General features: G+C 39.6%; 1 protein-coding gene across 1 annotated transcript; it reads left to right on the top strand.

The window, feature by feature from the left end:
* The first annotated feature begins 307 nt into the window (after positions 1 to 307).
* On the top strand, positions 308 to 22,318 carry LOC127942763 (uncharacterized). Its single transcript, XM_052538715.1, has 18 exons — positions 308 to 369; positions 952 to 1,016; positions 1,232 to 1,317; positions 3,307 to 3,429; positions 14,949 to 15,464; positions 16,763 to 16,820; positions 16,940 to 17,014; positions 17,108 to 17,143; positions 17,710 to 17,807; positions 18,137 to 18,437; positions 18,526 to 18,561; positions 18,687 to 18,718; positions 18,827 to 18,941; positions 20,026 to 20,169; positions 20,305 to 20,497; positions 20,676 to 20,808; positions 21,505 to 21,612; positions 21,693 to 22,318. Exons 6-18 carry the CDS (start codon positions 16,772 to 16,774, stop codon positions 22,134 to 22,136), a joined length of 1,764 nt encoding a protein of 587 aa, XP_052394675.1. The 5' UTR covers positions 308 to 369; positions 952 to 1,016; positions 1,232 to 1,317; positions 3,307 to 3,429; positions 14,949 to 15,464; positions 16,763 to 16,771; the 3' UTR covers positions 22,137 to 22,318.
* The last annotated feature ends 1,069 nt before the right edge of the window (positions 22,319 to 23,387 follow it).

The raw sequence follows: 23,387 nt of genomic DNA, 5'->3' as shown, positions 1-23,387 counted from the left end.
CTACCATCCCTGTTTGCCTTCTCTCTGCTGATTGTCCTCATTCCTAGAACCTGACAAACTTACTCACTGCTTCATTGGACTGAGCAAACATACCATAATTACATTTCTCGGATGGTTTTATCTACAGCATGTTGATGCAAGAATCCAAATAAAAAAATCCGGTATCTTTGATATCCATTTCTCTTTGCACTCCACCCCAATTTCAAATTATACCTAGTGCAAAAGGATCTTTGCCAAATTGATCAATATTTATTGAAATATTATCCCACTTGTGTTTTACATGTGACATAGTATAAAAGTGGGAGAAGTGCTTCATGGAGCATCACTGCAGCATTACTTGACATTTTGACGGCACATTCTGAAATAAACGTAAGTATTTAGCACATCCCTACATTTCAGTAAAAAAAAAATTCAGACAGTGTATATTTTGTTTTATAACTTCCAGGTCTTTAGACTTTTTTTATGAGATTATGTTCATCCAAACATGAAAATTATGTCATGATATTCTTATGTACATGCCGTTTCAAAACTGTCTGATTTTCTTTCTTGCATGAAACACAAAAGAGGATATTTTGAGGAATGTCTCAATGTCCATAGAATGGAAGTCGGTGCGATTCAAAACAAAATTGGACCCCTCTGACGGCTTCTTGTAGTGTTACGAAAGAAAGAAAAGCATACAGTTTAGGAACAATATGAGGGCGAGTAAATTATGACAATTAAAAATTTTGAGTTGAACTGTCTCTTTAAGTGAATACAATTCTGCCGGTGAAACAATATGTATAATTTACATTTATGTCTTAATATTTATTAGACTTCATTTTTCATTATTTTATTATTATAAATCAAGCCTAAGATACTGATTAAGTGCTTTTTTTGTGCTTTTCAAATAGCTTTTTTCATTTTCTTTTAATGCACAGACATATTTGACCTTTTCTGCTGATTCATTCCCAGGATTACCATGGAAAAGCTGACACTTCTGCTTCTCTTCATGACATTCTCTCAGGGGGACGCAGCAGGTTACTATTGAAATAATTATTGTTATTACAGTGAGAGCAAAGAATACATTTTATATTCTTCCAAGTTCTTCTTATATACTTAAACAGTTTATGACATTAACCCAATAACCACCATATTCAGTGTTTAAATGACCTATATGTTGTTGGATTATTAGGCATAATCGATGATTGTGTATGTAAAAACTCTCACTGTTTCTTGAATATTATATATACAGCTGATGGCTGCCCCACTGGATGGTCAGCATTTGGACTGAAATGTGTCAAATACTTCGCAGCAACACTGGACTGGATGGCTGCAGAGGTAATGTACTTACAGCACTATTATTATTATTATTATTATGCAACATAGGTTTATGCACCTCTTTATTTTGTTGAACCCTAATTTTAAATATTCTGATTTTTTTTTTTTTTTTTTAAAGCTTTGAATAATAAAAGTAGTATAACATAAATAAGTAACACAAATCTACAAATCTTATGAGAAATGATCAAACTTGCATCAGTAACTACACTTAATCTTGGCTCATGAGTTATTCTAGGGTTTTTGAAGAAATGTTTTAGATGCCCTTTCTTTGGGTATAATTTAATCTTTAAATACACTCAGAATAATGACCCACTCGCAACACAACACATTCTGTAGTAAACTTATAAAAATAGTTCTAAACATTATGTAAAAATCGAATAAAAAATATATCTATATAGAAATGGTTGTTGCATAATAATGTTCACTGAAAAAAAAATCTATAGAATTAAAAAGTTTTTTTTTGTATTGGATTGCACATGCAGAGGCTCGTATGGTCATGATGCATCATCAGCAAGAGCCGTAAGTGTCTAAAGGCTGCAAAGAATCGCTTTAGGCCAAACGAAGAGGGAAAAACTGAAAGAAACTGCCATCAGTTCTGCCCGAAGTAAAACACCATCGCCTACGCCATAGAGCTCCATTTGACCATAATGCTGTTTAAAGAGTAGACATAGTACAACACAATATTCAGTGATAAATCTATAATATTCAGTTTTAAACATTTTTTATTAGCCCAACGCACACTATTGCGCCATCAGCCTATTTCATGAAGTGGCGATCAGGCTGTGATATTACAGATAGACTGTACTACTGCCCTAACAAATTCAACATTTTGAGCAAATATAGCTTTATTAAAAGGGTCATGAATTGAAAAATCAACTTTTCCTTGAACTTTTGATATATATATAAAGTCATTGTAATAAAAAACATCTTTGTTAGTCAAATAAAAGCTTTTATTGACAGCTGGCTCATCAAACAAGGGATCTGCGATATGGTAGATCTGTGACGTCAGAAAGACCAACGCTTAATTCTGTAGTACCGCCCACCGATTTGCACATGACATGTAATAGGTAAATAACATTGGGCTACATGTCGCTAAACAGGATCAAACTACCAAACAATCAAATTTCCTTTATAAGTTCCAAAAAACTTTATAAGTTCCTGCTCGCGTGGGTAAGACATTGTGCGTTTGTTCGGTTCATTTCACCGCGGATTCTTTTGTAAACAAGACGAGGCTGGATTTGCAGACAGAATTATATTAAAAACGATGCTGTGTCTTCTATATTGGATCCGACAGGAGTGGTACAACTCACTAATGTGATAAAAATGTATTTTATTTGTGCTAGTATTGCATTGTTACAAATTGTTTGATATACTGTGATATCTACAGAATTAACGATAACTTACCACGCTGTCAAAGGCTGGAGTATCCTTTGTATTTGAGGTGTTATTGGTTCATTGTCCTGTGATTCGTAATCAGACTCTGGGTCAAATTTGTATGGGGGAATCATTGCGGTTTCCATTTTTCCACATGGGAAGTGAACTCATGGGGGTTTAAACTCATAATATGCAAATCTGTTATCCAAGTTTACTTCCAAGTCTTCAATGTAGCATGCCCAAGCGTTTCAGTAGCTAGGCGCCAAACCAGGGTGGAAAATAGCCTATTACTTAATCCTTATGATGTTTTTTTTTTTATATGTAAAAACCACACAAACGTCAGAAGTTGACCTCAGACAACAGTATACATTTTTTAAAAGCAAGTTCATGAGCACTTTAATTCATGTGCATCTATTCTCTCGTCTTCTTCATAGTAAAATGGCAGTGGCACACAAATGAAATATATATATAGTATAGTACACATAAATGTGAAGACCCTTTAGGGAAAAACACATCTGCAATGCTAAGGAATACTTAATTCACCATTATTAATGTTACAAAACACTAAAATAATTAGTTTGATTGATATCAAAAAACAATCTGCCATTTTTACAGAAGTCCTGTCAAACTTTTGGTGGAAATCTTGCATCAGTGCACAGTAAATCTGAAAACGATGTTCTGCTGAACATGGTGCCTGGTACAACACGAACTTGGATTGGTGGTCAAGATGCTGTAAAAGTAAGTGGTTTTGCAGATGATAAAACATTTGTTTAATTATTTTTACATTTTCTTAAAGTTGCGTTGGCATTTTCGTAAAGTTACTTTACATGTTGTGGTATGGAGATAGCTTAGGGCAGGCGTACTATATATGTTGTTGTTTAGACACTTGGGATGTTGTGAGCTCCTGCCCTTGATATACAACATGACTGTTCCACGTGGCAATCACATGATCTTGTAGTCCTAGTAGGAGACTGGAGCTTTTATTGTTTGTGCCATAGATTCATATAGAATAAGCAACTGTGACGAGTGTAGCATCTAACTTTGCCTAACATTTGTTTTTATGCAGATTCAAAGTAATTCACATTTTTTAATTATCTGCCTCAAAAAGACATGTAATTGTCACAAACAGTTCTGAGAGACAAAGGCTGAGAATCCAAATCCAGTATTTATCAAAAGGGTGATCCACAATCCAGGCAAAGGTCATATACAAACAAACAATCCAAAAAATACCATTTAAAGTCCCACTGAAGTGCCTTGGACCGCACAGCTTTGTTTGATGCTGTTGTGGCAAAAATTCTCCTTAAACATCATCACTGCGTAAGAGACACTCTGAAACAAATTAGATTTTATAAAATGATTTATTCTTGCAAGAAGTTCCCCGTCACCACACAGAAGTTGCCCTGTGAAGTGAGTGAGACCTAGATGGGGAGGGCTGTGCACATTTTATAGCCATTTCAAGGTTAGCTTCAGTTGCTCTTCCTAGTAGTTTTCCACAGGCCAGGACCCATTACTGCTAGCTTCACTTTATCGCTAGCTGACCCTTAAGCCCACCCACAAACTAGATGACCTCATTTTGTTGCAAAAGGGGTTTTAAAAGAATGAGCTAACCTATTAAAGGAACACTTTTTATGAATTTTGGAAAATGGGATAAACTGCAATTGGGTGATTTTGCTTTTAGTTTTCCCCAAAACTATACAGTAAAATGACTTGAAAATGAATACAGTGATAGTCTGGGTCCCTCTGAATACATATACATTAAAAGAATGAGCTAACCTATAAAGGAACACTTTATATGAATTTTGAAAAATGGTAAAAAGTGCAAGTGCAACAATGGAGTTCGATGTTTTGGGTGAATTTGCTTTTAGTTTTCTCCAAAACTATACAGTAAAATAACTTGAAAATTAATAGTGATAGTCGGGGTCACTCTGAATACATATGCATTAAAATAATGAGCTAACCTATAAAGGAACACTTTATATGAATTTTGGAAAATTGGATAAAGTGCAATTGTATATGACACTAGACCCACCTTCAGCTGGATCCGTGACACAGATTGCTGGTCTGATGCGGGACGGGCCCGGCTGAGGATCAGCTGAATCTGAAAGAGATATTCAGTACAAATCTCCATTTCCACGAATCTTCTCTTAGCTAGAGTCAGAGCTAATCTCAATGCTAACAAAAAAAGCTGACTCACCTATGAACTGCCCCTTAATGCCAGTTTCGGCGACTTCACCGCAGCCAAAGTCTATCAGTTGGACTCGGTTCGTCGCCGTGTTGATGATGAAGTTGTCCAGCTTGATGTCCCGGTGGAAGACGCCTCCATCGAGAAAGTGCTTGGCTGCGAGCGCCTCCTGGAACATCAAGCTACGAGCCTGAGATTCGCTCAGCTTTTCCCTGAAGACGAATACGTACAGGTCTCTGCTGGGCTCTGAATACTCCAGGATGAGGATGTACCGATCTTCCTCCTCAAACCAGTCCAGCATGTGCACGATGAAGGGGCTCAACGGAGGCCGATTCAGCCAGAGGTTTAACGCCACTTCTGCAAACAGAGGCTCATAAACCCCAGGCTGGCGAAAAGAGGTCAACAAACCATCAGCTGACTTTCACTCATATTTATTAAGAATTATTATTTGTGTTTCAATGTTCTATGCCAACTTACCACTGCGATGAACCTGTCTGCAAAACAGCCTGTCGAAAGCTTCTTTATGAACTTGATGGCGACCTGCAGAAGAAGAAGTTATTTTTAAGAGCAGTAGATGAAGTCACTGATCTCTACGGGACAGTTGGTGAAGGTACGAGTGATTTACCTGCTGGTCGTCAGACTTACGGATCCCTTTGTGCACAGTGCCGAAATATCCTCGTCCAATAACTTCTTCCACCTCATAAAATTCAGACAAGGGAACTGTGAAAATGTCCCAAAAGAGCGAGTTAATATATGAGATTCAGAGTCAGAGTCAGACATCTTCACCATGTGACAAACAACCCCTACCAGCACCTAAACCTAACCATTTCAACCCTCTCCTTATTGTCCATGTACTGACCAGTCTCGGACAGGCACTAACCCTACCCAGAACAACCCTGGGTAAAACAGCCCTGCAAAAAATTGCCCGCTTCTGGGCACTCTAAATACATATACTGGGTCATTCTAAATACATATACATTAAAAGAATGAGCTAACCTATAAAGGAACACTTTTTATGAATTTTGGAAAATGGGATAAACTGCAATTGGGTGATTTTGCTTTTAGTTTTTAGGCAGAATTGGTCACTTTTACATGAAAAGTTACATTGCCACTAGAAATATGCTATTCTCACTCAGAAACGCTGTTCTGAGCTATACCTAGAAAGCAATACCTAGAAAAGACTACATAAAGGCGTCAGGCTGGCAATAGTAGTCGCTTCAAATGCTTTTTAAAAGCAGAATAAGAGGACATTGATCGCAACAATGGACTTAAATCACTCCAGAGCTTAGGACCTCTAAAAGAAATATTAAATTGATGTCTTGTAGTTCGTGTGTATGGTAAGAGTAAATTATTATTGCTATGTCTAGTTTGAAATGAGTGTACATGTGAGATAGGGATAAACAAACTCTGAAAAGAGTCTGGTAGATCTTGTTTCCTATATATAAACTTATGCATAAGTAAACATGTTTGATAAATATTTACCTTATCAATAGGGAGAACTTTAAATTTATTATAAAGGGGTGCCGAAGGTGCATATCTATTTGAATGAGAAATAAATCTAAGATATTTCTTCTGTATGACTATTAATTTCTTCAAGTAGGTAGGATAGGTAGCTGCCCAGACAATATTGCAATAATTAATGAATGGAAACAAAAAACTATAATATAAGGTTAAAAAAGCTGAAGCATGAACTAAAGGTCTGTGAAGATAGTAACACAAAAAAGTGTACACTAAAACAAAAAAAATAAATTTATTAGAGTGTGTAAGTGTACAGTGTCTGCGTTCACTTTGCCCCCATAATTTTTCTCTGCCCAGGAAGAGGCCACCTCGAAGGCCGAGGCCAATTTGTTTATTTTTGAATTTTCAAATTTTTCAGAGCCTTTTCTTTGAATATATCAAGCACTTAAAAGTGCATTTTTTGAATTTAAGCACTCTTTCATCTTCCCTTACACACTCTAATAAGTTAAATTTTTTTGTTTTAGTGTACACTTTTTTGTGTTACTATCTTCACAGACCCATTTTTTTTTTACTTTCACACACTTATTTGTGTTTTTAGCACCCCTTTGTTTTATTTTACAACACATATTAATCCACATGACCATCACAATAATCCACAAGTAATCCACATGACCCCAGTCCATCAATTAACGTCATGTGAAGCAAAAATCTGTGTGTTTGTAATAAAAGAATCCATCATTAACTTTGAACGATTTGTTTTTGCCTAAAATATAAAAAAAAATTAAAAATTCAAAAATAAACAAATTGGCCTCGGGCCTTCGAGGTGGCCTCTTCCTGTGCAGAGAAAAATTATGGTGGCAAAGTGAACGCAGACACTGTAGAACAAGCAGAAGCTCTTATCACAGCTGAATTGTTTGAGGAGGAAACAGTGCCACATCCACAAAGCCCAGGAAATCAGGGACCAGCGGGCCCTCGCACATATGCGCAAGTAGCAGCCTCCAGACCCCCAACTGCTACAGTAGCTCCCCCTACTCGATTCCAGGGCCCTCCTTCTCTAATACCTTCACAAGTCTCTGTGCGCCCCAAAAAGGGTGTACAACACATAGAGGTCCAAACATCCCCCACATTGCTGACAAGGGGACACACTGAGGGTCCTCCTCCTCATGACTGCAATCCAACTGGTTAGTGTTAACTCATTTAAATTCTAAAACTTGTGTAATTAAAGGAATATTCCTCAAAAGTTGCTGAAAAACGGACTCATTTGGAGAAAATTTGCATTACAGCAATGGATTTTCTGGACTGAATGGGTGCCGTCAGAATGAGAGTTAGAACAGCTTTTTGCTTCACATGACGTTAATTGATGGACTGGAGTCATGTGGATTACTTGTGGATTATTGTGATGGTCATGTGGATTAATATGTGTTGTAAAATAAAACAAAGGGGTGCTAAAAACACAAATAAGTGTGTGAAAGTGAAACATAAATAAATGGGTCTGTGAAGTTAGTAACACAAAAAAGTGTACACTAAAACACTAAAATTAAAAAATTAAATTGAGTTCAGTGTAGAAAATATGTATTTTACACAAGTCATGCCTGAAGAAGACACAGAAGGTTGTCGAAACGTCGCGATAAAAGGCTTGTGTACTTGTATATAGTTTAAAATCTCGACAACTTTCTGTGTCTTCTTCAGGCATGATTTGTGTAAAATAAATGTTTTCTTCTCTGAGCTCAATTTAATTTTTCTAGTGGCAATGTAACTTTTCATGCAAAAGTGACCAATTCTGCCTAAAATGCTCCCAGGAGCATGCATATGATGAAACTAACTGTTTTAAAGCATATCTAGCTCAGAACAGCGTTTCTGAGTGAGAATAGCATATTTCTAGTGGCAATGTAACTTTTCATGCAAAAGTGACCAATTCTGCCTAAAATGCTCCCAGGAGCATGCAAATGATGAAACTAGCTGTTTTAAAGCATATCTAGCTTAGAACAGCGTTTCTGAGTGAGAATAGCATATTTCTAGTGGCAATGTAACTTTTCATGCAAAAGTGACCAATTCTGCCTAAAATGCTCCCAGGAGCATGCATATGATGAAACTAGCTGTTTTAAAGCATATCTAGCTCAGAACAGCGTTTCTGAGTGAGAATAGCATATTTCTAGTGGCAATGTAACTTTTCATGCAAAAGTGACCAATTCTGCCTAAAATGCTCCCAGGAGCATGCATATGATGAAACTAGCTGTTTTAAAGCATATCTAGCTCAGAACAGCGTTTCTGAGTGAGAATAGCATATTTCTAGTGGCAATGTAACTTTTCATGCAAAAGTGACCAATTCTGCCTAAAATGCTCCCAGGAGCATGCATATGATGAAACTAGCTGTTTTAAAGCATATCTAGCTCAGAACAGCGTTTCTGAGTGAGAATAGCATATTTCTAGTGGCAATGTAACTTTTCATGCAAAAGTGACCAATTCTGCCTAAAATGCTCCCAGGAGCATGCATATGATGAAACTAGCTGTTTTAAAGCATATCTAGCTCAGAACAGCGTTTCTGAGTGAGAATAGCATATTTCTAGTGGCAATGTAACTTTTCATGCAAAAGTGACCAATTCTGCCTAAAATGCTCCCAGGAGCATGCATATGATGAAACTAGCAGTTTTAAAGCATATCTAGCTCAGAACAGCGTTTCTGAGTGAGAATAGCATGTTTCTAGTGGCAATGTAACTTTTCATGCAAAAGTGACCAATTCTGCCTAAAATGCTCCCAGGAGCATGCATATGTTGAACAGCGTTTCTGAGTGAGAATAGCAAATTTCTAGTGGCAATGTAACTTTTCATGCAAAAGTGACCAATTCTGCCTAAAATGCTCCCAGGAGCATGCATATGATGAAACTAGCTGTTTTAAAGCATATCTAGCTCAGAACAGCGTTTCTGAGTGAGAATAGCATATTTCTAGTGGCAATGTAACTTTTCATGCAAAAGTGACCAATTCTGCCTAAAATGCTCCCAGGAGCATGCATTTCACGAGTTCACATCTACGTATATTAATACCGTAAGTTTATGCGTATTTGGCGTGCTGTCCGGGTGGAGGGCTCCGAGCTCGGGATGTGGCCCGAACCCAGAGTACTCCCCCCAAAAACAAGAGAGCAAAAGGACAGCCGCCAGACTACGAACCCCCCAAAACGCAGAGATTTGGCGGGCTGACGTTTTTAGAAGTATGGTCGTTTGACCAGGAGATCTCGCATTGCCTCTGGCAGAAGTAGAGGAGCAGGCAGGTCCTGTTGGTTAATAGTTGAGGAAGAAGCAGTTACGGTGTCGGGAAGACGGGCTCCACCGTCTGCCTGCGAGGTGTAATGATATATTGACTAGATGCGTAATGTATCCGCTGGGAGGCTGAGGCTCGCTGGACAGATAGAGGAAACAAATTATATTCCTGCATCCGCTGGAAGACTGGCTCGCTGGATGAAGAACAGAAAGAGATGGATGCATACTGCGTCCACTGGGAGACTGAGGCTCGCTGGACGGGTAGAGGAATGAATAGGTATTTACAGCGTCCACTGGGACACTAGTGCTCGTTGGACAGACAGAGGAAACCAATAGATATTACTGCGTCCGCTGGGAGACTGAGGCTCGCTGGACGAAGAACAGGAAGAGATGGATGCATACTGCGTCCGCTGAGAGACTAGTGCTCGCTGGACAGGCAGAGGAAAAAATATGTATTTACGGTGTCCCCTTGGAGACTGAGGCCCAATGGACAGGTAGAAGGAATTAGATAATTACTGCATCCGCTGAGAGACTAGCGCTCGCTGGACGGACAGGGGAATCAATGGATATTTCTGCGTCCGCTGGGAGACTAGTGCTCGCTGGACAAACAGTGGAAAAATAGATGTTATTGAGTCCGCTCGGAGACTAGTGCTCGCGGACTGATGGAGGAGACAAATAGGTATTTTCTGTGTCCGCTGGGAGGCTGAGGCTCGCTGGACAGACAGAGGAAAGAAAAATAATAATGAAAAATAGATATTTACTGGGTCCGCTGGGAGACTGAGGCTCGCTGGACGGACAGTGGAATGAATAAATATTTACTGCGTCCGCTGAGAGACTGGTGCTCGCTGGACGGGCAGTGGAAACGAATAAATATTTACTGCGTCCGCTGAGAGACTCGTTCTCGCTGGACGGGCAGTGGAAACAGATAAATATTGACTGCGTCCGCTGAGAGACTCGTGCTCGCTGGACGGGCAGTGGAAACAAATAAATATTTACTGCGTCCGCTGAGAGACTCGTGCTCGCTGGACGGGCAGTGGAAACAGATAAATATTTACTGCGTCCGCTGAGAGACTAGTGCTCGCTGGACGGACAGTGGAAACAAATAAATATTTACTGCGTCCGCTGAGAGACTCGTGCTCGCTGGACGGGCAGTGGAAACAGATAAATATTTACTGCGTCCGCTGAGAGACTGGTGCTCGCTGGACGGGCAGTGGAAACGAATAAATATTTACTGCGTCCGCTGAGAGACTAGTGCTCGCTGGACGGGCAGTGGAAACAGATAAATATTTACTGCGTCCGCTGAGAGACTGGTGCTCGCTGGACGGGCAGTGGAAACGAATAAATATTTACTGCGTCCGCTGAGAGACTAGTGCTCGCTGGACGGGCAGTGGAAACAGATAAATATTTACTGCGTCCGCTGAGAGACTGGTGCTCGCTGGACGGGCAGTGGAAACGAATAAATATTTACTGCGTCCGCTGAGAGACTAGTGCTCGCTGGACGGGCAGTGGAAACAGATAAATATTGACTGCGTCCGCTGAGAGACTCGTGCTCGCTGGACGGGCAGTGGAAACAAATAAATATTTACTGCGTCCGCTGAGAGACTCGTGCTCGCTGGACGGGCAGTGGAAACAGATAAATATTTACTGCGTCCGCTGAGAGACGGTGCTCGCTGGACGGGCAGTGGAAACAGATAAATATTTACTGCGTCCGCTGAGAGACTAGTGCTCGCTGGACGGGCAGTGGAAACAGATAAATATTGACTGCGTCCGCTGAGAGACTCGTGCTCGCTGGACGGGCAGTGGAAACAAATAAATATTTACTGCGTCCGTTGAGAGACTCGTGCTCGCTGGACGGACAGTGGAAACAAATAAATATTTACTGCGTCCGTTGAGAGACTCGTGCTCGCTGGACGGACAGTGGAAACGGATAAATATTTACTGCGTCCGCTGAGAGACTGGTGCTCGCTGGACGGGCAGTGGAAACGAATAAATATTTACTGCGTCCGCTGAGAGACTCGTTCTCGCTGGACGGACAGTGGAAACGAATAAATATTTACTGCGTCCGCTGAGAGACTCGTTCTCGCTGGACGGACAGTGGAAACAAATAAATATTTACTGCGTCCTCTGAGAGACTCGTGCTCGCTGGACGGGCAGTGGAAACAAATAAATATTTACTGCGTCCGTTGAGAGACTCGTGCTCGCTGGACGGACAGTGGAAACAAATAAATATTTACTGCGTCCGTTGAGAGACTCGTGCTCGCTGGACGGACAGTGGAAACGAATAAATATTTACTGCGTCCTCTGAGAGACTGGTGCTCGCTGGACGGACAGTGGAAACGGATAAATATTTACTGCGTCCTCTGAGAGACTGGTGCTCGCTGGACGGACAGTGGAAACGGATAAATATTTACTGCGTCCTCTGAGAGACTAGTGCTCGCTGGACGGACAGTGGAAACGGATAAATATTTACTGCGTCCGCTGAGAGACTGGTGCTCGCTGGACGGACAGTGGAAACTAATAAATATTTACTGCGTCCGCTGAGAGACTGGTGCTCGCTGGACGGGCAGTGGAAGCGGATAAATATTTACTGCGTCCGCTGAGAGACGGTGCTCGCTGGACGGACAGTGGAAACGGATGAATATTTACTGCGTCCGCTGAGAGACTGGTGCTCGCTGGACGGACAGTGGAAACGGATGAATATTTACTGCGTCCGCTGAGAGACTGGTGCTCGCTGGACGGACAGTGGAAACGGATAAATATTTACTGCGTCCGCTGAGAGACTCGTGCTCGCTGGACGGGCAGTGGAAACAAATAAATATTTACTGCGTCCGTTGAGAGACTCGTGCTCGCTGGACGGACAGTGGAAACGGATGAATATTTACTGCGTCCGCTGAGAGACTGGTGCTCGCTGGACGGACAGTGGAAACGAATAATATTTACTGCGTCCGCTGAGAGACTGGTGCTCGCTGGACGGACAGTGGAAACGGATAAATATTTACTGCGTCCGCTGAGAGACTGGTGCTCGCTGGACGGGCAGTGGAAACTAATAAATATTTACTGCGTCCGCTGAGAGACTGGTGCTCGCTGGACGGGCAGTGGAAGCGGATAAATATTTACTGCGTCCGCTGAGAGACGGTGCTCGCTGGACGGACAGTGGAAACGGATGAATATTTACTGCGTCCGCTGAGAGACTGGTGCTCGCTGGACGGACAGTGGAAACGGATGAATATTTACTGCGTCCGCTGAGAGACTGGTGCTCGCTGGACGGACAGTGGAAACGGATAAATATTTACTGCGTCCGCTGAGAGACTCGTGCTCGCTGGACGGGCAGTGGAAACAAATAAATATTTACTGCGTCCGTTGAGAGACTCGTGCTCGCTGGACGGACAGTGGAAACGGATGAATATTTACTGCGTCCGCTGAGAGACTGGTGCTCGCTGGACGGACAGTGGAAACGAATAATATTTACTGCGTCCGCTGAGAGACTGGTGCTCGCTGGACGGACAGTGGAAACGGATAAATATTTACTGCGTCCGCTGAGAGACTGGTGCTCGCTGGACGGACAGTGGAAACGAATAAATATTTACTGCGTCCGTTGAGAGACTGGTGCTCGCTGGACGGGCAGTGGAAACGAATAAATATTTACTGCGTCCGTTGAGAGACTGGTGCTCGCTGGACGGGCAGTGGAAACAAATAAATATTTACTGCGTCCGTTGAGAGACTCGTGCTCGCTGGACGGACAGTGGAAACGAATAATATTTACTGCGTCCGCTGAGAGACTGGTGCTCGCTGGACGGACAGTGGAAACGAATAATATTTACTGCGTCCGCTGAGAGACTGGTGCTCGCTGGACGGACAGTGGAAACAAATAAATATTTACTGCGTCCGTTGAGAGACTCGTGCTCGCTGGACGGGCAGTGGAAACGAATAAATATTTACTGCGTCCGCTGAGAGACTGGTGCTCGCTGGACGGACAGTGGAAACGAATAATATTTACTGCGTCCGCTGAGAGACTGGTGCTCGCTGGACGGACAGTGGAAACGAATAATATTTACTGCGTCCGCTGAGAGACTGGTGCTCGCTGGACGGACAGTGGAAACGAATAATATTTACTGCGTCCGCTGAGAGACTGGTGCTCGCTGGACGGACAGTGGAAACAAATAAATATTTACTGCGTCCGTTGAGAGACTCGTGCTCGCTGGACGGGCAGTGGAAACGAATAAATATTTACTGCGTCCGCTGAGAGACTCGTGCTCGCTGGACGGACAGTGGAAACGAATAAATATTTACTGCGTCCGCTGAGAGACTGAGAGACTTTTAAATTAAAATTTTTTATTATGTTTGAAAACGGCGTATTGTGCAGAGGCTAATGCGACTGGGAATGTGGGGCATCAAAGCTGATCATAAACCCTTGTTGAAATTCACGTCGCTTATTGTGAAAACTGAACAGCTTATTTCAGTGAAATGGCTTAACATGATGACTTTGTTTTTTTTTTTTTTTTTTTTTTTTTTGTATCTGGGGGAGGTACAGAAAAGGCTCCTGCGGGAGCAGACACTGCTGCGGCAGTGAGGAGATACAAAAGAGGCTCCTGCGGGAGCAGACACTGCTGCGGCAGTGAGGAGATACAAAAGAGGCTCCTGCGGGAGCAGACACTGCTGCGGCAATGGGGAGATATGGAAAAGGCTCCTGCGGGAGCAGACACTGCTGCGGCAATGGGGAGATATGGAAAAGGCTCCTGTGGAAGCAGCTCTGCATTTAACCCATCCAAGTGCACACACGGCAGTGAACGCGCACACACCGTGAACGCACACCCGGAGCAGTGGGCAACCATTTATGCTGCGGTGCCCAGGGTGCAGCTGGGGGTTCGGTGCCCTGCTCAAGGACACCTCAGTCATGGCATGGCCGGGCCGTGACTCGAACCCACAACCCTAGGGTTAGGAGTCCACTCTCTAACCACTGGGCCCTGAGTTCGCCCTCCTTGACTGTGGGAAGAGTAGACAGGTTAGTAACATTTTCAACCTTTGTTCATTTTCAACCAATGTGGAGGAAGTTTTTTTTTTTTTTACAGTATAAAATAAGAGGCAAAAAATTATTTTACTATTGTAAATATGAGTTTATGACAGCATTTATAATTAAACCACGGTAGCCATAAATTTACCGTTGTCTGAGACGTCGTGAAATGTTCTTTAGCATCATGACCATAGAATGTAGTCATGGTTCTGCAGGGTTTAGCATGGTTTCCAGAGATCTGGAGCTGATTCTGGGTAGCTCGGTGGTTTGTGACTGTTGTCTCGTGGCGCGCTGTCTTTTAAGGGGCCGTTCACCCATCACGTCTTTTTTTTTTTTTTTTTTTTCTTCTCAGGTGCGTCCGCTCCGCATCGAGTTGAAAACATCTCAACTTTTCAGGATGCCGCAGCGCAAGAATATCAGACCTGAACCAGGAAGTTGGTCACCAGATCACAGGGTAACCAGTTAAATTGCATGGAGACACCGGTACGGTGTACATTTTAGGACATCCTCAGACCTCAGTCATTAAATGAAAAGGCGTCATGCCTCAGACTAAAAGGCTTCAGTCATTGGACAAAACGGCATCGCGCCTCAGACTGAAAAGCTTCAGGTCTCAGGAAAAACGACATCAGGTGTCAGGTCTCATACAATTAGGCATCAGACGAAACGGACTCAGACCAAAAGGCATCAGACCAAACGGACTCAGACCAAAAGGCATCAGACGAAACGGACTCAGACCAAACGGACTCAGACCAAAAGGCATCAGACGAAACGGACTCAGGTGGACTATCGCGTAGCCCCGCCCCATGTGACGTCACACGCACGCGGTTCAGAGGAAGTGTATGAAACGGTTGATGGATGGCAAAAGGAGGTAAGCCGCATCTGATATATTATATTTTAACAGTTTTATTCAAATGTTACACTAATTAAGTTATATACAGACGAGAACATGCATTTCGAGAGTCTTAGTGCACGTTTAAAAAGTTAGTTAGCCATATTGCAACTAGCGAGCTTTTATGTTGGCAAAGTGTAGTAAAATTAAAACGAATTCTTTTGAGCTATTAACAGTTAGACTGCTTGTTTAAAATGTGATTGTAGTATTTAAACATTTTTAAAACAATACAATTTGTCAGTTAATCAGCTACCTAGCCAATCAAAGTGAGTAATTGGGTCCGGAAAATAAGTATTTATTTTATACAATTTTACATAATAGAAGTATTTATATGTACATACATCTAAAACAGGGATGGGCAACTGGCGGCCCGCAATTTCTTTAAATCAATTGTAAAACGTGAAACGTAAGTAATGGAAAAATTGCGTTGAGATTATGATGTTATTACTAAATCCAACCAGGAGAGGTCGCTAGTTTCCAGCCGAAACAAGTAGTAGTAGTAGAAGCAAAGTCCTTGTAAGGTGTTCTATAGGAAAAAAAAAAAAAGCAAGAAAAATTGCCAGTGTAATTCTTGTTTTTCAGTAAAGATGGTAAACGGATCATCTTTTTACAAAGTTCAGGGACACTTATACTGTATATGTTTGTTTTGTTTGGAAACGAAAGGAAAGATTTTAATGTAAATTGTAAGATTTTAATTAAGATCTTAATGTAAATTACACACCTGCTCACAAAGAGAAGCAAGAAAGAGCTGCACTTGTATTAGTTTTACTAGTATAAAACCGTGGTTAATTTTCGTAAGGGGTCGTCAACAAAACCTTTTTGCCAAATGCATACATGTTCTTTAATATATTTTTATTCATGGTAATATGAAGGATTATTGTAATACAATTTCTAATAACTATTTTTTGAATAAGCCCTTTTTAACTGTTCTCTGAGGTTGTGTTGAGAATGTTCTGTTGGCCAGTAATCTAAAATAGGACCTCTGTAGTCTGTACATTTGTTTGTTACAAATTTAAATAATAAATACCTAATAATAAAACCTTTAAAAACTAATTACATACATTGATTTCGCTTAATAAAAAGGAAATTGAGTAGTACTAGTGATGGCCCTGACCTTGCCCCTTGGTATGAAGGAGAAGACATGCTGGTTCTTCACACTCTTGAAGTAAAAGATCAGTAAAAGTACTCCCCACTTTCCGCAAACTACAGACCGCTCAGTGAATCTTTCCACCACTGGTAGTATGCTAACATCATTATTGTATTATAACGTCTTTCAGAACAGAAATATGGAAAGGTTGAAGGTGTATGAAACTCTCAGACAACAACTGGATAATGGTATGTAAAGGGCTCTCTGTTGTAATAATGAAATTATATTAGATACAGTGTATCACCACATATACATGGTTTGGAAACTTCTGCTAGTTTTATTCACTTCTGTTTTGCCTGATTTGTAGATGAGATTACTCAAAAGGGCTTTGATGCCAGAGTAAAGGATTTATTGCTTGAACGTGGTGCAGAAGGAACATCAGGTATTCTGTTTTTTATCTTTACAGATTGGCAAGACTTATATTCATTAAATTAATTTTCTTCTATATACTTTGTTTTTCTCTTTAACATTCTAGAGACCAGCAAAACAAAAAATCCGAAGGCATTCATGGGTAAGATGACAAAAACGTACAGTGTCCTACAGAAATGTTGTCACCCTTTGTAAATATGTGCAAAGTGGGCCTAGTCTTCAACTTTTAAAGAGGTCATGGCATGCTTTTTCATCATTCTGAATTTAACATTTAAAACCTGTGGGATGACCTGATGAGGAGAGCCCAGTAGCATAGACCTCTGAATCTGAAGAAAGGAGGAATAGTCTCAGATACCTTGTCATGCATTCGTCATTATGCATAGCAGAAGATTCATAGCTGTTACTTTGGGAAAAAAGAGGGATTGAAATATTATAGACACAAATATATTTGGTAAACAAATAATTGTTTGAAAACTTTTTATATTTTTTCACTTTTAAAAAATGATCAATTGATACATCTTTGGTGATTACTTTGAATAAAAGACCAAGACGATAAACACACATGTTTCTATACCCTGGTAAAAAAGAAAAAAAAAAAGTCAGTTGAAAGTCAATCTGTCATTATAAAAGTGTTGTTTTGTTTACTTCGTTGCCAGTTCTTTCATTTCAAAATGATTGTTTAATGGAAATCATATGTCTGTATTACAGATGCAGCACAAGTTTTTACCAAGGCAAAACAATTAATAAAACCACAAGTGAAGAAATGCCAGTTTCCCCTCCGTCAAAAAGGAAAACCCCTTTTAAAGGTAAACAACAAGGTTGGGGCAATTATTAAGTGGGCTTGAAAAAGCCAACTGACTGAACTACTGCTTAGACATTTTATTAATATTAGTTAGCTTTCTCAAGCCAAACTACTGAATTGCTAATTAAAATGATTATTATTCTTTTGCTGAGACTAAAATTTCTGACTCTAACTAGTCCTAGGGCTTTCAAGCTAGAAACACCAAACTTGGGTCAGACCTGCAGAAATCTAAACACATCGAAGTCCAAAATTTACTTTGATTTGTATTTAACATTGAAAATTTAACATGATTTAACAACACTTGGACCAACTTATTATTTCTCTTGTTCCGAGATAAAAATGGCTCCCATGGAGTGGAAACCAAGAACTGCTAAAAAACCAGGAAGATATCAAAAAATCATCCTTGAAGAGGCCCCGCCACGTATAATTGTCACAGGCACTGAGGGGTATGATGAGCTCCTAAAACTTGGCCAGGAGACATTTTGGACAGACGAGAGAGAGGGGAGTGTGTTTACTCTCTGCCAAGCAGATGGGACGAGGTGGACAAAGGAACAGTTCCATCAGGAATTTGAATCCGTGGCAGAGATCCCAAACGTTTGGAAGCGAACATTTTACATTGGACGTAGAGAAATGGGTATTGTAATGTTGAAATTACATGGCATGTATGTGTTATAAACTTGCTCTTGTGCTAATACAGTACCAATTGCATGTTGTATCTACAGATGTCATTTGCCTTGATGATAGCAGCTCAATATCAGGTATGTACCATGATTTTTGATGACACTTTTTAAGTTCCGTGTATGTTTTGTAATACAGTTGCTCATTAATGATATTGTTTAGTATGTGTTCCATTTATTTATATATCACTCTCTTCTTTTCTCAGGAATTGGTGAAAGTGAAGTGGACTCATCTATGGTAACTTCAGTTTACCAATTTATATTTTTAAGTAAAGTCTTACTAAAATATTACTGTTGAATATTTGGATGTTTAGATAACACTGATGATCTTGATGGTTGTTTGTAGGATTTCCAACCAAAGAGATCCAGAAGTTTAGGAAGATGTACAGACCAAAGTGTAGTGAGGGGGTTAGGTTCAGGCCAGCATGCTGGGAGATCAGAAAGCGCTGATCAAGTTCCAGGTTCAGAAAGATCACTTTACATACATGCATACAGTGCATTCATTCAAACAGACAGACCAACATTACATGCTGATCCAAATTCAGACTCACCAGTTGCAGTGAGATTTACTAGTGCTGGTAAATCATTTAAGGGTTACTTCACCCCAAATGAAAATTTGATATGAATTACAGATTACACTAACCATGGATGTCCAGCTCCAAAAAATGTCCAGCTTCCACTTTTAATGTGGAAGAAAAACTAGATCAAGACGAATCTTGGTCAATGGTTATTTTCCATTTTGAATATTCAAAAAGGTCCTTATTTCTTTACACAAAGATAATCAACAACATGCTTTTTGACTATGCTTCAATAAATGTCAAGATTTTAAGAATAATGAAAATTAGTGCATTTATCACAAAAAAAAAAAAACTATTATATTACATTACATTTGTCATTCCTTAATGTGTTTAATTTAGTTACAATGTTTATTCTTAAGGTTTGTAAACCTCCAAATTTGTAAACAGTAGTTAAATTGTCATGCATTTCCATTATATGCATAAATCATGCATTTCATTAGTTAGTTTTGCCACTGTCAAGACAGTTTACATAATTTTAAGTAATGGACATAGCAACATAAAACTTTGAAAAGGATTGCGGTCTGTGAGATTACAAAATTAGCTCATGATTTACTTTAATTCAGTCCACTGTTGTATTGTAACTGCTACTCCTGGTCAGAAACTTCCATAATTTTATAGTTTATATGTGGGATTACTTATTTACCACTAAGTGTAATGGTGAAAAACATGAATATTTATCATTGCATAAAATTTAGTATTGCATAAAAACTAATGCCTGTAACTGAACCCAGAATACTTTAAATATACTTTATAAATTGTGTGTATGTCTACTTTTTGTCCTTCTGGAGCTTGACATATTTGGTCATAATGAACTGTACCTTGTGTAGAAAATGTTATAAACATTGTTACAAATGTTACTTTTTCCTTTTGTGTCTTATGTGGAAATAATAATACCATATGCAACAGCACAAGGGTGATTAAATCATGGCAGAATGTTAATTTTAAAGCAGTCTAATTGATTTTTCAGAGCAAAGTGCAAGTGGGTACACTCCTCCAGAACTTGTTGCAGAGAAACCCATCCAGGAAGGCATAGGATCTGCAGAAAAAGATAGATGTCCACAAAATCAAGTGTTATATGTGTCGTCAAATGTTGTAACCATATTACCATCATGTAAGTAATATTGCCAACCATAACACATAAGTTTACAATATTTTTTGTTAATTAGGATTAAAGTGGATATATTCTTTAAATGCATGAAATAATAGCAGTTTTTTTTTTCTCAAATCTCAACTTTATTAAATATAGTGTATGTTCCGCGCCTCCCATATGTGGACGAGTCGCAAATCCATTTCAAAGAAGAGAACCTGCTGGGTGAAGGTGCATTTGGAAGAGTGTATAGAGGCTACTTTCAGGGCACCCCTGCTGCCATTAAAAATATTCTCTATGGCACTGCAGGACTTCCAGACCAAGATATCCAGCACGAGATTCTGGTCTCACTGTAAGATTAATTCGATCTTATAATAAATTTTAATTTGATCTTATATTAACATTTGGGGAGAACTGAACAGTTAGGAATAACAACAGTGCATTTCTACCATGATCTAGTTATATTGTTGTCATTTAAGATTTACTTTATAATTTGCTAAATGCCTGTAACATTTCATTGTATTTTATAGCAGACTGAGCCACCCCAATATTGTTCGACTCATGGCTGCAGCCCGCACTGACAATGCCTTCCTGCTGGCCAATGAGTATATACACGGCACAACCCTGGAGGATGCACTACACAATGACAATTCTTGTGTTAAGGTAAAATAAATAAAAATCATATTTTTCATGTAACATTTGTGAAAAATTGTCTTAATATTTAATTGCTAATACTTAAAATGCCAAATCAAAATATGAGAGGGAGATCCACACTCTGTTACCTTATTCTCTTTTATTAATTAAAATGTAACACTTTACAATAAGGTTCATTAGTTAATAGTGGATAACAGTATTTAGTTAACATGAACTAACAATGAACAATAGTTCTATAGCATTTATAGATCTTAATGTTAATTTCAACATGTACTAATGCATTATTAAAATCAAAAGTTGTATTTGTTAACATTAGTTAATGCACTGTGAACTACTGTAAACGTACTGTTCATTGTTAGTTCATGTTAGTTAATACATTAACTAATGGTAACAAATTACCTTATTGTAAAGTGTTACCAATAAATGTAGCAGAGTTATCTTCACAATCTTTTTCATGCATATGTCAGTAGGCAACAATTATTTATAAATATAATGATAACTGTACATGTGTTATTGTTTTCTAATAGTAAAGCAAATCAGGCAACATAACCTTAACAAAATTGTCTCTTGGTAGTTTGATTTTTTATTTTTTTTTGTGAAGATTATGCTGTGTTGTGCGTGTATCTCCATCTTTGGTGAAATATAACTCTTTCAAACTCTTTCATAAGTCTGTTATTCAAATTTCAATTGTAATTTTTTTTTTAGCTTGAAGGAGATGACAGTTATTTTGTTGCCCTCGACATCTCGATGGCCATTGAGTACATCCATTCCAAAAATGTCATCCATCAAGATTTAAAGCCACCCAATATTTTGGTAAGACTTTTTTCTATAGTAAGTATATGTAAAAACATATACATTTAATGATTTAAAACCTATTTTGATACTATTAACAGATCGACCAGTTCTCAAAAAAGGCTGTACTGACAGACTGGGGCCTTGCCAACATCAGAGACACGGTTGTACTACGACAAGGAAGCAGACTTACTGGAGGAGGAATAGGGCCAATGGGTGGAACCTTTCTTTATATGGCCCCAGAGTGTCTGGTTGAATTTGAACAGGCTTCCAGAAGTTCTGACATCTGGTCTCTGGGAGCAACATACCTGGAGATTTTCACGAAATCAGTGCCATGGACAGTGAAAAACCAAAGAGAGTTGTGCAGTCTAATGGCCAAAAAGGTGCCACCACATGCTTTACAACATCTGAGTGACAAGTACCAGTTTATTGGTACAATGTTACACTATGATGTAGCATCGAGACCTGAAGCTTCCTCTGTGGTGCTGTCCCTAAAAACAGTGGAGGGGCCAGATTTAAAGAGCCGTTATGGTTACGAATGGTAAATGTTACAGATTATCACATGGACTGTGCAAGTTGTCATTTCAGTTTGTAGTACAAAAACCAATGTTGGTAAAATGTTAACATTATAATCACAGCCTTTCTCTCTCTCTGTCTAACACTGCTGGTATGTTTCATTATTTGTTTCAATGTATGTTCACATCATTAAACATGTTTTGCATCTTCATTTGTAGCACTTTTTTAATAATTTGGTCCCTTTATATGTATTTATTTTGTTGATGAGCAGTTAAAAAGTCCCTGTCTCATTGGCCAGCAGTTGGTATATTTCATTTGCCTCTGCAAATGTGGATGGAATGGGAGTGCCTCTTGTTTGAAGGACTGTGGTGAATTTCTCCACCAACATGAGGTAAGCCGCCAAAGACCCATCTGGTGATGATGGGAAGTTTGTATTTTGCAGAATAGCCTCTGATATTTTTCTGAATTCTTCATTTGCCACCAACAAAGGCTCATCTACTCCACAAACAAGCAGAGGTGGGTAGTAACGAGTTACATTTACTTCGTTACATTTACTTGAGTAATTTTTCGGGGTAACTAATACTTTTCGGAGTATATTTAAAGATGGGTACTTTATACTCTTACTTGAGTAATTTTTTTGGGAAAAATCTGTACTTTTACTTCGTTACTGTGGGGGACGCCCCTCTCGTTACTTTATCTTAATGCAATAAATGTTATAAATGCTTCAGTTTATTCCAAACGCGCCGTCTACTTTTCTCTGGGCAATGAGCGATGCCCATTCGCGAATGATTCATTCTTTTGAGTCAATTCTGTTCAAAGGCTTGATCAAAACAATTGGCAAACGAGTGAATTGGTTCATGAATCAGTTTGAATGATTTGTTCAGTTCCATGCTGCACGCGCTGAGCTCTGAAGCGGTTCACTCAGAGTTGTAACGTTTAAGATCATCAGCAGCGTTGAAAACGGGGCGATGGAACTGCACTGAATTGAAAGCTAATCTGCAAAGGCTATTATTTGCTTGCGATGGAGATCCTTATTAGATGAACGCGTGTGCTGTCTACTGTTTAACAGGTAATAACTTGGGCTACATTCGATTACAGTACACGATACCACTGTGACATTAGTTTGTTGTACGTGTGTGGCTTATAACAGGTTGAATGCAGCTTCCAAAAGACAAAGAATAGCCGATTAAGATTTTATTAATTTTAATACAATCACACCGGTGCGTGTACGTTCAGCGAGTCATATCATCAGCTGCTAAATTCAGATCTGTGATCGCTTG

This window comes from Carassius gibelio, chromosome A22, assembly GCF_023724105.1.
Source record: "Carassius gibelio isolate Cgi1373 ecotype wild population from Czech Republic chromosome A22, carGib1.2-hapl.c, whole genome shotgun sequence".
Taxonomy (NCBI): domain Eukaryota; kingdom Metazoa; phylum Chordata; class Actinopteri; order Cypriniformes; family Cyprinidae; genus Carassius; species Carassius gibelio.
This window is presented reverse-complemented; position numbering and strand designations above follow the sequence as displayed.

Excerpts from the sequence above, each read along its gene's own strand:
- LOC127942763 (XM_052538715.1), top strand. The coding sequence starts at position 16,772 with ATGGAAAGGTTGAAGGTGTATGAAACTCTCAGACAACAACTGGATAAT. Across the intron at positions 18,562-18,686 it reads TGATAGCAGCTCAATATCAG|GAATTGGTGAAAGTGAAGTG; the intron begins GTATGTACCATG and ends TTCTTTTCTCAG. Across the intron at positions 20,809-21,504 it reads ATGACAATTCTTGTGTTAAG|CTTGAAGGAGATGACAGTTA; the intron begins GTAAAATAAATA and ends TTTTTTTTTTAG.